This window comes from Cebus imitator, unplaced genomic scaffold, assembly GCF_001604975.1.
Source record: "Cebus imitator isolate Cc_AM_T3 unplaced genomic scaffold, Cebus_imitator-1.0 Scaffold520, whole genome shotgun sequence".
Taxonomy (NCBI): Eukaryota; Metazoa; Chordata; class Mammalia; order Primates; family Cebidae; genus Cebus; species Cebus imitator.
In genome coordinates, this window is record NW_016107835.1 from 282303 (window position 1) to 299268 (window position 16966).

Here is a 16966-nt window from a genome sequence, read left to right on the forward strand (position 1 = left end):
AGAAGCAAGAACCCCAAGGAACATTCTGCTTTGCTTTGCTTTTGCCTGCCCCAGTGGCTATTATTTCTGCCTTTGCTTTTGATGCCCTCAGTCTGACAATCTTCTTTTCCAGATTACCCTGGTTAATGGAAATTCTATAGGTTGTGTTGGAATAGTAAATACCCATATTTTCAGCTTTCTCTGAATGCTCAGTCTGTGTCGACACTAGAAGCACTGTGCTGGGCATGTGTTGAAGAGACACAGATAAAGAAGCAGCTACATTGTACCTACTTGTATCTTTTGAATTTGCCATTTCACTCACAGAATGTTGAGCTGGAAGTCACTTTCCAGGTCTTTAGAGTCAACCTCATTGTTATAATAATCAGAGCTCATATTAATTGAGGACTTACTGCTGCCAGATATTTAGTATACTAATGACTCTATGAGGTAGCTAGTCTTGTTATCTACATGTTACATAGGAGGGAATTGAGACACAGATGTTAAGTAACTTCCTCAGGGTCACACAGCTAGGAAGTAGCAGAGCCAGGATTCAAACGTATGTTTTTCAGACTTCAAAGCCTTCCCTCAGATAGGAAAGAGCTTGCCAAAGGCCATTTTGCTAGAGCCTAGTTCTTCTGGCTCTAATTTGTCTGCACTTTGGTAGGCCATGCTGCTGCTTTAGCCACACAGTAGGGTTCCTTCTAAGCATCAGTTTCTTATTTAGAAGTGCTAATCTTCTCTGATGGAGTGCTCATTCCTCCAGTCAGGGATTGCATTATTTCCCTGTTGCCTCCTTCCTCAAAGGTTTGTCCTAGCTTTGCCTTCAGTAAATAATAACCTATCATCAGCTCCTGAGCTACCTCCAGGAGCTGCTTGGAACCATTCCTTAGTACTACTTGTGGCTCCAGGGTTGGGAGAAACAAGTAGAATTTTTGAGGAGAAAGTCGCCTCACTACCTGCTTTCTGTTTTGTTCTCTGCAACACAGATTGAAGATGGAGGCAAGGCAGCTTTGTCCCAGAAGATGAGGACTGGTGATGAGCTGGTGAATATCAATGGCACTCCATTATATGGATCCCGCCAAGAGGCCCTCATTCTCATAAAAGGCTCCTTCCGGATTCTCAAGCTGATTGTCAGGAGGTAAGGTATAGGGAGATTCTCCATAAGGCACAGAGGCCACTGAAACTTCGTTGGTAATAAAGCTCAATAGAGTCATGTCTCTATCAATATTATAAAGGAAAGAGGTGTTTCACATGAATAGAATTTTGCAGACGACTGAAGCAGAATAGCACAGGAGAAAGAGCCTTTGGTTCAAATCCTGGCACTGCCACATAGACATATAATCTTGGATAAATTTATTTGACCTCTGCTAGAGTGTTTCCTTATTTGCTATAATGAGGACAAAATTACTCATCATATACCAAAGGGCTACCTAATCCAGTGTTTTTCAGTCTCCTTCTTTATAATACACTATCATTCTTGAACCACATATCAATGGAGACTTAAAGAGCCCCTACAATAAGCCATGGTAAGCACTCCAGATGCTGTAGCAAACTCTTAGAAACCCTGTCCTTGAGGAGTGCACAGTCTAGCAGGAGAGAAAACATACACACGTGACTAAGTAACAGTATATTTTTAAAGGAGGCAATAAAGGCTTGTGTGTGATTGTCAAATGGATTGTTCAGACAGAAATTGCTATTAGAGAAAGATCACTGCAGAGGGGATTGATGGGGTAAGACTTCATAAAGGAAGTGAAATTGAAGCTAAACGGTGAGTATAATTTGAAAAATAAACTATCAGAAAAGGAAGGTATTGCAGGTAAGTGGAGTAGCATAAGCAGAAGAAAGGGAAGGACATATTTGGGCACAGTCATTCTGCTACCACCAAAAGCATCTGCCTGTTGGTGAGCTTTCCACATGGCTTTCTTTCATTCTGCTGCTGCATCTTTGCTTTGTATTATTGGAGCTCAGTCCTCTCCCTTTCTATTTTTTTCCCCTTTATCCTATATACACACCTAAGTTTTTCCATGTTGCATCTTCCCACAATCTCACTTCTCCCTCTGGCTACTGCTCCATCTTTCTCCTTTTGTTCATACTCAGTCTCAAAGGGAGAGTCTATGTTCGCTGTCCCCCCTTCTCCACCTGCCATTTGGCTTTCCACCCTCTGCAACCAGAATTTGACCCTCAGTACTCCACTGAAACTACTTTGTCAAAAACTACAAATAATCTCCTAATTGTCAAAGTCAATTGGTTATTTTTAATATTTATCATATATGGCATTTAACATTATAGCTCTAGATTGTGGCCTCTGCCTTCCTTTATGAAACTCAATACCAAAAATCTCACACAGCAACTCAATAGCAAAAAACCACAAATAATCCAACTTAAAAATGGGCAAAGACCTGAATAGACATTTCTTAAAGGAAGACACACAAATGGCCAACAGGCATATGAAAAAATGCTCAACATCATTAATCTTCAGGGAAATGAAAGTAAAAACCACAATGACATATTATCTCATCCCAGTTAAAATAGTTTTTATAAAAACAAACAAACAAATAACAGGTGCTGGCAAGGATGTGGGAAAATGGGGAACCCTTGTACACTGTTGGTAGGAATGTGATATAGTGCAGTTGCCATAAAAAACAGTATGGAGATTTTGCTAAAAACTGAAAATTGAACTATCATATGATGTAGCAGTCCCACTGCTGGGTACATATTCAAAAGAAAGGAAATCAGCATATAAAAGAGATATCTGCACGCCCATGTTTATTGCAGCACTATTCACAATAAACAAGTTACAGAATCAACCTAATTATCTATCAGTAGATAAATGGATAAGGAAAAAGGGGAATATATATATAAAATGGAATACTATTCAGCCATAAAAAAGAATGAAATCCTGTCATTTACAGCAACACAGATGGAACTGGAGGTCATTAATAAGCTTAGACAGAAAGACAAATATTACATGTTCTCACTCATATGTAAGGGCTGAAAAGAAGGATCTCATGGAGACTGAGAGTAGACTGGTGGTTACTAGAAGCTGGGAAATGGGGAGGTTGTAGAGAGGTTGATTGATGGGTATAAAAATGCAGTTAGAAGGAATAAGATCTACTGTTCAATAGTTTGGTAGGGTAACTATAGTTAACAATCTATTGTATATTTCAAAATAGCTATTAGAAAATAATTCATATGTTCTTAGCATAAAGAAAAGATAACTATTTCAAGTGAATGGATATCCCAATTTTCCTAATTTCATTATTACACATTATATGTGTGTATCAGAATGACACATGTACACCCAAAATATGTATAACTATTACATGTCAATTTTTTTTTAAAAAAAACCTCTTATTTTTCTTTTCTTTTTTTTTTTTTTTTTAGAAATTTTTTTTCTGTTGCCCAGGCTGGAGTGCAATGGCGCGATCTCAGCTCACTGCAACCTCCGCCTCCTGTGTTCAAGCAATTCCCCTGCCTCAGCCTTCTGAGTAGCTGGGATTATAGGCATGTGCCACCATACCTGGCTAATTTTTGTATTTTTAGTAGAGATGGAGTTTCACCATGTTGGCCAGGTTGGTTGTGAACTTCTGACCTCAGGTGATCCGCCCGCTTTGGCCTCCCAAAGTGCTGAGATTACAGGCATAAGGCATCATGCCTAGCCAAACCTCTTACTTTCAAGATAATCAGTTTTCTTGTTCTTTTCCTATATCTCTGTCCATTTTTTAAAAACCAGGCTCCTTACTACCTGCTCTTCCTCTGGCCATTCCTTATATGTTGGTGTTTCCTGTAGTTCCACCATTTTTAACTTAATATGCTCTGGAAAATCTCACCCAGCCCTACAGCTTCAATTATTGTATATATCTCCTATGCTCCACACCGTATAACCGACTTCCTATTAGACATTTATACTTATATGTGTCAGAAGTATTGGAAACACAACATGCCCAAAACCTAATACATCATCATCTTCTCTCAAGATCACTATCTGTGACCAAGACCACCTTGTATGTACTCAGTCAACCAAGCCAGAAACACGGAAGCCATCTTTAATTCTCCCATTGTCCTCATGTTCTATATCCAAATGATTTGTCCTAAAGAGACAATTTAAGGGAAAGGCTTCGGACCTGGGAAGAATGAAGTTATATAGGATCTCATTGACTTCTATTACCTGCTGCTACCTAAGATTAATCCATACCTGCCCATGTACATGGATAGGAGGTGACATGTTAAGTAATGCCTTATATAACAGACACATTATAACTGATTTTATCTTGGATTGGTCAAGATTTAGGTCTTAAATAAGGCTTCTTGGAGGGGTAATTTGGTGAATTTGGAAGCATTTTTGTTTTGGAGTTAGATAGTTCCATGTATGCAACTTCCTAGGTTTCTTACCTGACAAACAATAATTCCTCCATAGTGGCATTATCACAATAATTACATAAGATAACTTACATAAAAGAACTTTAACATAATGGGTTGTCAGTGAATTTCATTCCCATTTCTTTCCTTAAGGCCTAAAAGAAGCATAATTGGAATAACCAAACATTGTTAAATTGGGAGAGCATCAGAATGGTGGTGTGCTTTGCAGCCTAACCTGCAGAGAATGATGTGCTGAAACCATTAGGGGTGGCAAAGATCTGAATAGAAAATAAAAGCCCCTGTGAGATGCTGGTTGTACAGAGACACCAGCACTTAGAGGGAGTGTGGACACTATCTAGAGTGTTTTCTGAGCCAGTCACAAGAATGAGATGGTTCAGGTGTTTCTTCATATTGTAGCAACATCTGCCACTTAGGAGTGACTATGATTATGTCCTTGGAGATAGCAGGGCCCTTTGGTTTTTTTCATGGTGTGGCAGGTCCTATGGCTTCTGAACCTACATTGTCTATCCTCTTAGTCTCCCCATCTCAGCCCCTATTGGTCAAGGCGTTCAGTGACATAACTTATTAGGTGATGCTGCCCTCTTGTGGTAAACTTAACCTTCACATGTGGACTACCCTGGGCACGGTATTGGAAATTAATTCCCTCTTGTTTAGTCCAAATTTTTCGTCAAATTTATGACAGAGCTCTTAACACATAAAAGAAGTGTGATTATCCAAAAGTTTGTGAATATTCAGCCTAGTGTTTTATACAGGTAGAAAGACATTGGTTTGAGTAAGCAATCAACTGACAAAGATCCAACACTGGGCTTTAGGTCTGGACTTGAGTCCTCTGGGGATGAATATAAACAGAAGGAACTTTAGAACATGGCCACTTCTGAAAAGCCAACCCAGCTCTTCCTCCTTTTTGCTGTCTAGATAATGGTCAGCTAAGTCAGAAATGTAGGTATCACCCTCAACTACTCTCTTACCCCACCCCTCTTCCAATCCAATTAATTCCAAGTCTTGATGTTTTTAACCTGCTATAGACCTCTTGGTTGCCTTTGTCTTAATCCAGTCACTCATCATTTCTCACCTGAACTATTCTAAGAGCCTTCCCCCTGGCTTCTCAGCTTTCAGTCTCACCTTTTCCTAATCAATCTATTCTCCAAATAGGTATTTGAGCATGTCACTTCTCTACTTGGAAAAAAAAAATCATGAACAGTGACCATACAACCATACTGATCCCAAGAGGTTCATTTTATATTGATTAATGATACAACCCATATTGAAGATATTATATTCATGAACCATTTCTTTTGCAAAAATCATGGCATCCAAATATATAAAGAAAAAAACTGTCAGCAATACAAAAACTGATAAAAACATCTGTATTCTGTATGGGAGACTTTAACATAATTTAACTGACAATAAAGTAGACTGAAATTAGAAGGTTTGTAAAACAATTCATTGATATAATTAATACATTTTGAAAATTGTTTATAGACTTCATATACTCTTCAAATATTGAGAGAATATTTTTAAATGATCATATGTATGTCACAAAGAAAAGCGTTACAAATTCTTTTTCTTTTTTCTTTTTTTGAGACAGTCTTGCTTTGTCACCCAGGCTAGAGTGCAGTGGCACAATCTTGGCTCACTGCAACCACTGCCTCCCGGGTTCAAGGAATTCTTCTGCCTCAGCCTCCCAAGTAGCTGGGACTATAGGCATGTACCGCCACAATCAACTAATTTTTGTATTTTTAGTAGAGACAGGGTTTCTCACTATGTTGGCCAGGCAGGTCTTGAACTCCTGACCTCAAGTGATTCACCTGCCTCGGCCTCCCAAAGTGCTAGAATTACATGCATGAGCCACCAAGCCCAGCCTGCAAACTCTTAAGAGCAGAAATCTCTGATGATAATGTAGTGTTTACAATTAAAAAACAAATTTAAAAGTCTTCAATTACTTGAATATTTTAGAACACATTTATACGTGAATATTAGGACAAAGAAACACTAGCAGACTAGCAAATGATAATAAAAATGAGATCATGACTTACCAAAACTTTGAGAATAATATTCAGAAATAAATTCATAACCTTAAATATTTTATTATTAAAAATGAAGAATGAAATTACATGACTAATAATCCAAGATAATTTGAAACCAAGAACTAGGTTTCTTTTCAGAGGGATGAATTAAATAGATAAGCCTTTAGCAAATTTAATCAAGAAAACAAAGATGAATTATAAATAAAATTTAAATGACAAATGGAATATAACAACAAAGGTTTTTTAAATTAAAGGCACACTACTATAATTGTACCTTAATATATTTGAAAATCTCAGGGAAATTAAAAATATTGAATAAAATATTAAATGCCAGAAATTATTGAGAAGTTGAAAACTAAATAGACATGTAACAGTAGAAACTTTGAAAACAATTATCAAAGACGAACTTCCAAAAATACTTTAGAGCCAGATATTTTTATCTCTGAATTCTTTTAAATTTTCTAGAAATAGCCATGTTTAATTCTGTAAGTATGTTATAGTATTGAAAATGTTGCAAAATTCTTCACATTGTTTTTGAAGCTAGCATTACTCTGATACCAAAACCTGACAGACTGCTCTAAGAAAGAGTATTCTATCCAATTTGTAAATTTAGATGCAAAATATGTACATGGAATTCTATGAAATCGAATTCATTATAGATATTAAAATAATTTTTAAAAAGCAAGATTTTGACTCTTACATAGATAAAAAATAAACATATGTTAAAGATTTTATTTTACTCCTTAATGAGGAAAATGTAAAGTATTACAACCAGTTCAAAGGAGAAGTCAAAGAATAACAAATTTAAAGGTAACAACACATCGCAATAATCAATTAGAAGCTATATGGAGAAATATGTACCATTTGTAATAGGAGCAAACTCATAAACAATCAGAAATGACCTTAAGAAATATGCATGAAAGAAAGAGGATGTATATGGAGGAAATTACAAAAATGTACAGACAGAGAAAATGTACACAAGTAATTTTTGGTGATGTGGGTAAATTCTTAGTACTGTATTAAGTTATTTTTCCTTACCAAAAAAGCAAGATACAATTGAATGTACCGTATGTTGACATATTCTGGTTTAGTCATGCTTTCCATAGACAACTTCCAAACCATTATTCCTCCATCCTCATGCAAGATTCCCTTCATTTTTGAAGTTCAAACAAGCAGGAATTATCACTCATTTCCTTACCAATGTCATTTATCAGTCTCCAGGTTATTCTTTCACTTCCATTTAAAACAATTTTTTAATTGATACACAGTACATATTTATGGGGTACATAGTGGTTTTTCAATGTGCAACATACAGTGATCAGATCAGAGTGATTAGCATATACATTATCTCAAACATTTATTGTTTCTTTATGTTGGAAACTTTCAATATCCTTTCTTCTGGTTATTTGAAAATATATAATACATTAATATTGACTATAGTCATCCTATAGTGCTATAGAGCACTAGAACTTATTATTCCTATCGTAATTTATTATTATTTAGCAAATCTCTATATATCTTTCCCTTCCTCCTACCTTCTCACCCTCTAGTAACCTCTGTTCTACTCTTTACTTCTATGAGATCAACATTTTTAGCTTCCACATATGAGTACATGTGGTGTTCAACTTTCTGTTCCTGACCTATTTCACTTAACATAATATCCTCCATGTTGCTGCAGATGACAGAATTTTTCTTTTTTCTTTTTTCTTTTTCTTTTTTTTTTTTGAGACGGAGTGTTGCTCTGTTGCCCAGTCTGGAGTGCAATGGCACAATCTCGGCTCACTGCAACCTCTGCCTCCCGGGTTCAAGTAATTCTCCTGCCTCAGCCTCCTGAGTAGCTGAGATTACAGGCATGCGCCACTGCACCCAACTAATTTTTGTATTTTTAATTTTTTATTTTATTTATTTATTTTTTAAGGTCCTAGAAGAGACATTTACCAACTATTCTCTTGGAAGCCTAAGTTCAAAAGTTAGTTGAATAGGTAAATGTAAGGTGATTTTGTTTAGATGTTGCCTCACTACCACTGCTAAACAGAGAGTCCTTGAGAGCAGGAATCAAGCCTTATTCATGTCTATATCCCAGCTGCCAGCACAGTATCCAATGCAGCAGCAATGAGATTTATTTGCAAGCAACATAACCCAATGCCAGATACTCAAGCTGAAAAGCAACGAGTTAAAGGAGCTTGGGTATCTCACAGCATCTCTGGGAAGACTAGAGAACCAGACTGAGAGGCCACATAGCTTCAAACGAGGCCACCAAAAGACTCATAAAGATCCTGCTGCTGCCACTGGGCATGGACTGTGCAGCTTGCAGAGCCAACGTTATGACTTGGGCCTGGTGCTGCCTCTGGAAACCTGGTGCTGCCCGACCCTCACCACAACAGCATCCATGTGATCACTCTAGCCGCTGGGCCAGATGCTTCTGCTGGCAAATACCTAGCAGCAAGGGAGGCTGAGAAGAATCTGGCCTTCTTTGGTTTCTATTTTTGGCTCTTACCTCCCTCCAAGACTCAATTTTGGGGGTTTCCCCAGATGTAGAAAGAATTCAGCAGTGGGTACTCTATCAGTATTGAGAGAATTCCAGCTTTAGGGAGCAGGCCGGGCACTTGTGCCACAGCAGGGAAGAGCTCAGAGAACATGCGGTCCCCTGTGGCTGGCCCTGGGCTCGTGGGGCATGTGGTGGAGTGAATTAGAATAAAGATTGGAAAGGTGGGGTAGGCCACACCTGGAGCATCTTCAATGCCAGGATAAGGAGTTGGAGCTTTATTCTGTAGGCAATGGGACCATTAAAGGTTGCCCAGCAGCTGTGTCATGCCCAAGCTGGCACAGAATAGATAGAAACAGTGCTGGGTGATGGGAAGATCTGGGTACTAAAGTTGAACAGCTCTGCATGCCAAGGACAGGCTTTCCTACAAAAAGAGAGGGTCCCGCCCTCACCTTCTTCTCTAAAACCTCTCCATGTGCTAAGACAGTCCCCTGGGGAGTGAGATAGAAGCTTCTACTCCTCCACAGAAACAAGATACAGGACATGAATTCACACTCAAAAGGACATGTAATTCTTACCTTGCAGGATTATCTGAATAGCAAATGAGGTAAAGTATGCAAAGCACCCACCCCATAAGCAGCCTTTAGCGAAAGGCAGTTAACAATGACTAGCACTGATTGAGCACTTATTCCTGTGCCACTCACGGTGCTGTGCACTTTGCACACATTATCTTGTTTAATCCTCACGGCAACCTTATGAGGTTATATAATATCCAGGTTTAGAGAGGAAATCTGGCTCGGACTTGCTCAAGAGTAACAAAGAACTAGGATTTGAGTGCAGATATGTCTGTTCCCTGAACCAAAGTTCTCAACTGCTGAACTCATTTTCAGGGTGCACCTGAGCTTCAGGGATATGAATGGAACAGTGGTGAGTTAGCAGGCTGTGTTGGAGAGGGAGCGCCAGCAGGCCGCAGTTTATATAGCAAGGCATCAGCCAGGTGCCGTCACTCACGTCTGTAATCCCAGCATTTGGGGGAGGCTGAGGCGAGAGGATCACAGGAGCCCGGGATGTTGAAGCTGCAGCAAGCCGAGATGGCATCACTGCATTCTAGCCTGTGTCACAGAGCAAGACCCTATCTTGAAAAAATAAAATAAAAAATAGAAGGGCACCCTCCAAGCTTTAAGTGCCTGCCATTCTTTTGTTCTCACTTGCCCCTTATTACATTCTGAATTCCTGCGATCGGAGCCCACTCTAATTCATCTTTGTAGCTCCAGCCGCTGGCCTGCTGTCGTCCTTCAGTGAATGTGGGTTGAATGAATGAAATGAATGTCCTGGGTGCCTCAAAGACAAACAATCCTGTCCCATTCATCTTTGCCCCCTAGTGCCCAGCACAGGGCCTGGCATCTAGAGGGTCCTCGTGTTTATGAATGGAATGGCCCCTCTGGACCCCAGGCTCCTCATAAATCCAAAAACTCCTGATAAACCCAAAATCTTCTCCGAGAAGCCTTTAGGCCTCAACTTCCTCCCTATTGTTACTTCATCAGAAAATTATCTCCCACTTACCTCATCTTCATGGACAACTTAAGCTTCCTAATTCCCCATGTGCTTCTTGTTCCTCTTGTTCTGACTCAAACATTGACTTAATCTCCTTTTAACATGTTGTGCCCTGGCAGCTCTCCAAAGGAGGCTCCAACCACAGGACTCCGCCTTTCAGTGCCACTACTTCTAACAACCAGAAGGAAGGGATTATTAACTCCATCTTCCAGAGGAGGAAATGGAAAGGAAGTGCAAGCAATTTGCCTGACAAGTGGAAGAACTACAGTTAGAAGCCCAAGTCCTGTTTATTCTAAGACCTGGACTCTTTTTCATTCCTCGCCACCTCTAGGGAGCTAAAAATTTATTTTCGATTCAACTAGCACATATTTAATAATAAGGCCTTTCTATGGACCTAGCATTAAGGGAAAAGCATGTAATAGCTTCACTGATTCTGGGGTGGGGTGTGTGTGTGTGTGTGTGTGTGTGTGTGCGTGTGTGTGTGTGTATTTGCTACTATACACCAGGCTCTCACCCTGACAGAGGCTGGGCTCATCAGTGACCCAGTGGCTGCCCTCCAGTAATTCAGAGTCTAGTGGGCATATTTTGTTTANTCAGGCCTTGTTCTGTTGCTGATGAGGAACTGTGATCCCCTGTAGAGGGAGAGGCATTCTGATTTTGGGTATTCTCAGCCTTTTTAGGCTGGTTTCTTCCCTTTGTTATAGATTTATCCATCTGTGGTCTTTATAATTACCGTCTTTATAGTTGGGTTTCTGAATGGACGTCCAACTTGTTGATTTCCGGCGCTAAAATCTGAGCAACCTACTGCGCCGGCCAAAACAGTGGCATTATGATTGATGGTGCTTTTCTGACTCTGCACCAAGAACCACTGCACTAAGGCAGCGGCAAAACCACCTTGCCGGCCACAAGAGTCGCGCTGGTGACCCGTGGGGCTCCTCCGCTGGGAATCTCCTGGTGCGTGAGCAACAAAAGTTGATCTGAAAGTGTGGCGTCCTCTCGTTCTCTGCACTTTCAGTGGGAGCTACAATCCTGAGCTGCTACTGATCAGCCATCTTGGATCTCTCTCTGTATTTTTAGTAGAGATAGGGTTTCACCCTCTTGTTCAGGTTGGTCTCAACCCCTTGCCCTTGTGATCCACCTGCCTCAGCCTCCCAAAGTGCTGGGATTATAGGCGTGAGTCACCACTCCTAGCCATATTTCATTCTTTTTATGGCTGAATAATACTCCATTGTGTGTATATACCACATTTTCTTTATCCATTCATATCTGCTGTCAAACACTTGGGTTGATTCCATATCTCAGCTATTGTGGATACTGCTGCGATAAATATAGGGTGCAGACATCTCTTTGATATATGAATTTCCTTTCTATTGGATAAATATCCACTGGTAAACAAACAAAATTCCTTAAATTCGCATGGAACCCCAAAAGACTCTGAACAGCCAAGGCAATCTTGAACAAAAATATCAAAGCTGGAGGCATCACACTACGAGATTTCAAAATATGCTACAAAGGTTTAATAACAAAAACAACATGGTCCTGGCATAAAAAACAGACACATAAACCAATGGAACAGAATAGAGAACCCAGAAAGTAATATATGTATATAATCAACTGATTTTTACAAAGGTGCCTAGAACAACTCATTGAGAGAAAGGATAGTCTCTTTAATAAATAGTGCTGGGATAACAGGACAGTCATATGCAGAAGAATGAAACCAGACCCCTATCTCTCACCTTGTACAAAAGCAACACAAAATGGATTAAAGACCTAAATGAAAGACCCCAAACTATAAAAATACTAGAAGACAACATAGGGGAAATGCTTCAGGATGTTGGTCTGGGGAAGGATTTATGAATAAGACCTCAAAAGCACAGGTAGCAAAAGCAAAAATAAATATGATTAAATCAAATTTAAAAAAGCTCTGTACAGCAAAGAAAACAATCAACAGAGTGAATAGACCACCTGGTGAATGGGCGAAAATATTTGCAAACTATTCATCCAACAAGAGACTAATATCAAGAATATACGAGGACCTCAAACATCTTAACAGCTAAAAACAATCCAATCTTTAAAAATGGGCAAATGATCTGAACAGACATTTCTCAAAAGAAGGCATACAAATGGCCAACAAACCTATGAAAAGATGGTCAACATCACTAATTATCAGAGAAATGCAAATCAAAACCACAATGAGATACTATCTCACCCCATTTAGAATGGCTATTATTAAAAAGACAAAAAATGGCAGATATTGGGGAGGATGTGTAGAAAAGGGAACACTTAAAACGCTGTTGGTGGGAATGTAAATTAACATAGCCACTAGGGAGAAGAGTATGACGGTTCCACAAAAAACTACAAGTAAATCTACCATATGATCCCACTTCTATTTTATACTTTGACACCTGCTTCACAGTGATATTCTCTACCCTAATTCCAGCTGTGATAGTGAAAGATTTTATTGCCTTTGTGGAGGATCACAAACTTTATAGTCTCATGGGTTTTTGATGGGTTCTTCAGTGATAAACACTTCTAGATGAGTGGCTCACTCCCCTGACTGTACCATAGAACTTGCCAATCTTTCAGTCAATGAATATTGGTTGAATGTCTGACCTGTGCTAGAGTCTGGTGATTCAATCATGAACGACATAGCTATGATACTTGCTGTCATGGACCACTGACACCTTCAGTGTTTCCTCATTATGGTTCCTCATCTTAACTACAGAATGCAGAAAGTAATTTGTGATTATTATTTCAATCTTTCCAGGGCTGTTATATAACTAGTAGCATTCTAGCTGCATAAGGGAGAAGTTAATTCATTATATACAGTAGAAGTTCTGGGGTCATCGTTCTCACTGATGAACATTACTTAGGAACTTGTAGAAATGCAAATTATCAACTACCACCATAAACCTACTGAATTAAAACTCGAGGCCAACTGCAGTGACTTACGCCTGTAATGCCAGCACTTTGGGAGGCTGAGACAGGTGGATTACCTAAGCTCAGGACTCTGAGATCAGCTTGGGCAACATGGTGAGACCCTGTCTTTACAAAAAAAATACAGAAACTAACCAGGTGTGGTGGCATGTGCCTGTGGTCCAAGCTACTTGGGAAGCTGAGGTGGGAGGATCTCCTGAGCCCAGGGAGATTGATGCTACAGTGACCCATGATCACACCACTGCACTCCAGGGTGACAGAGCGAGACTCTGTCTCAAAAAATATATAAACAAATATATGTGTGTATATTATATATATACACATATATGTGTATGTATTTTAAATGGTTGGTGGAAAAAAGAATAATATTTCATAATATGTGAAATTATATGAAACTCAAATGTAAGTGTCCATAAATAAAGTTTATTGGAACAGAACTACACCTATTCATTATGTACTGTCTATGCTTCTTTCATACTAAAATGGCAAAATTGAGTTGTGGCAGACTGTGTGACACAAAAGCCTAAAATATTTATTATTTGGCTCTATACAGAAAATAAAAAATTGACCCTTAGACTAGAACTATGAGGACAGGGGCTGCTTATTTATTGTTGTATTCCTAGCACCTAGTACACTCTATGACACATAGGAAGGACTCAGAATTTTCTCTTTTATACATCCTTATGTAGGAAAGTGGGAACTATGAGTAACTGGTTTTCTTGATAGTTATATTTTTCATGGTCACCTAAATTGGCATATGACATTGCATTCAGTCTATTACGATTATGGATATTTGTAAGACTCTTCTTAAATAACTAATCAATTTTGGGTACACTGATCAAAAGGAAAAAATCTGGTTTTTATTATATGAACCTAGTATCCAGACCTTGGACCAGAATGAAGATTATGAAAAGGAACTACCATATCTTTGAGCCTTGTCTAGGCCACCTGCCAGCCTCCCTAGCTGTCTTGTTTCTGTTGTTGTCATAATACTCCTGCCATCTATAATTAAATGGAAGGGGTTAAAACTGTTGAAACTTGTTAAAACTGAAATTGTCCTATCTTGTACTAATATATCAGGGATAGGAAGATGTTTACAGTTGGCACAGTGTTAGAGAAGTCCTGGAAAGGCAAGAGAGAGAAAAATAAAAATAATATAAAGCAAAGGTGGGGTAAACTATGGTCTGTGGCCAAATCTGGCCTGCTAAATATTTTTCCAATTAACATTTTATTGGAACACAGGCATGCTCATCTATCTACGTGTCATCTATAGCTGTTTTTTTGTTTTGTTTTGTTTTGTTTTGTTTTGTTTTGTTTTGTTTTTAACACCAACATGGCAAAATTGAGTAGTTGCAACAAACACTATATGGTCTACAAAACCTAAAATATTTACTACCTGGCCTTTTACAGACTAAGTTTGCTGTCCCGTGGTATAAAGCATCCTCTAAAAAGAAGACCTTAGGGTTCTATCTAAAGGTTTAAGACTGAAAAAGAAGCATCATAGTCTACAAATGAGAATGAATTTAAAAATCACAGAATATTTAAGCCAATAAACATGGTAGGGAAACTGATGGGTTCTTGAGATTCAATTATTTTTTCAAATTTGGGCGATGATGTGGTTTGTATAGGGTAAAATGAATGGTACTATGGGTTCACACAAGTGTGTGTTTGCTTGCTTGCTTCCTTCTATTCACAAGATATTTATTAGGTGCTACCTTCATCTAAATATGGAGTTAGCTGTTGGAGATACCATGGAGAATAAGAAAGACACATTCCCTGCCCACATGGTACTTATAAATCTGTTGTGTTTGACTTTGACGCAACCCCTACAGATCGTGTGACTTGGAGTAAGTTTATATAACTTCTTTAGCCATTCTTTTCCCATCCATATAATGAGAACACTAATGTCTCTTTTGCAAGTTTGTTGTAATGAACTTGCAATGTTGTAATGTCATGTTGTAATGTTGCAAGTTTGTTGTATACTCCTTACCTAACCAGCCCTCTCCAATGTCCTAATATCTCTGTTTCTGTCTATGGCATCTTTCCCATCCTTGCCAATCAAGCTCACAATAATAGAATCCTCTTAAATTCCCTCTTTTATTCCCAGTAGTCCCCAAGTCCTTTCTGAGCTGCCTCTGCAGTGTTTCTAATATCCATCTCATGTATGTGTATTATATGTATATGTATATATATATATAGGTATATATATATGTATATATATAGGTATATATACATATAGGTATATATGTGTGTGTGTATATATATAAATATATATACACACACACATATATACCTATATGTGTATGTATTTGTGTATATATATATTTTTATATATATAAATATGTGTATGCACAAATTCATACACATATAGGTATATGTGTGTATAAATATAAATATATACACACACACATATATATACCTATATGTATATATACCTATACATATATACACATATACATATATATATACCTATATGCACATATAATATACTATATATGTATATTATATGTATATGTAGATATATAATATATAGTCATTCAAATAATATTTATTGAGTGCCAACTATGTGCTAAGCATTATTTTAGGTATTAGTGATACATCAGTTAATGCAACAGATTTAAAGGAAGATCTTACCTTCATGTAAATTACCTTTTAGGTAAATATATGAAAGTACCTGAAACAGAGTAGCCATTTGGTAACTGCTCTTTTCTTTTCCCTGAGTAAAATGGAAGGCAGTGCTTATCCTTCAGTACTGATTTTAGCAGGGAGTACAATACTGGTTAAAATTTCATTACACAACTCATAGACCAGGTATTATTATCAATCACATAGTACCCTAATAATTGTCAATCAGAATGATCATTAGGTTGGATAGCTCAAGTTGTGAAAATGACTGGTCCTGAATTCGTTCATTTCTCTTTTCTTAAATGTGCCTCTTTGCCTTTGTATACTGTTTCTTGATCTAGAAAGTTACCTATCACTCTTGGCAAAACAAAGGCTGAAGTCAAGCTCCAGTCAAAGGAAAATGTATTGCTAGAGGTAAAAGAGGGTTTTGTAATTACTGTATTTAGTGACCTCATTTTATATATGAGAAGACTGAGGCCTAGAATGAAAAGGGACTTTCCTAAGGCCACACAGCTACAGAGGTAGACTAGACTAGTACCAACTGCTTCTTCTTATGAATCAAGGTCTCTTTCCACTGTTTCTGGGATGTTTCACATTTGCTACCTCCTCTAGAAGTCTTTCTGTACTTGAGGGAAATGTCTCCTTTCTATACCTAAAGTAAGTTTGTGATTCTATCTTCTGCCTTAACTTTTTCCTCTGCCAATTCATCTTTTATGAATTGATTCACTTCCAAAGGTTTCACCTTTCTCCTAGATATAGGAGACTGCCAGATCTCTCTCCCCAGCTTTCCCTTCTTCCTGAGCTCCAGACTTCCATTCCAAGGTGTACATTGCCCCTTACCCAGCCACCTCCCTTCAATGTCCCAATATCTCTATTTCTGTCTATGGCATCTTTCCCATCCTTGCCAATCAAGCTCACAATAGTAGAATCCTCTTAAATTCCCTCTTTTATTACCAGCAGTCCCCAAGTCTTTTCTGAG

The 16966-nt window shown here is 38.4% G+C and overlaps 1 protein-coding gene across 3 annotated transcripts in view; it reads left to right on the forward strand.

Moving 5' to 3' along the window:
• Nucleotides 1-16966, forward strand: part of SHROOM4 (shroom family member 4) — a 239770-nt gene that overhangs the window by 117373 nt on the left and 105431 nt on the right. For all 3 annotated transcript variants that reach the window (XR_001820539.2, XR_001820538.2, XM_017514206.2), the window contains exon 2: nucleotides 966-1117. Coding sequence is in view for 1 of the 3 variants with exons in the window: in XM_017514206.2 (XP_017369695.1) it covers nucleotides 966-1117 (152 nt within the window). In the remaining 2 variants the exon portion in view is untranslated. The remainder of the gene's footprint in view (nucleotides 1-965; nucleotides 1118-16966) is intronic.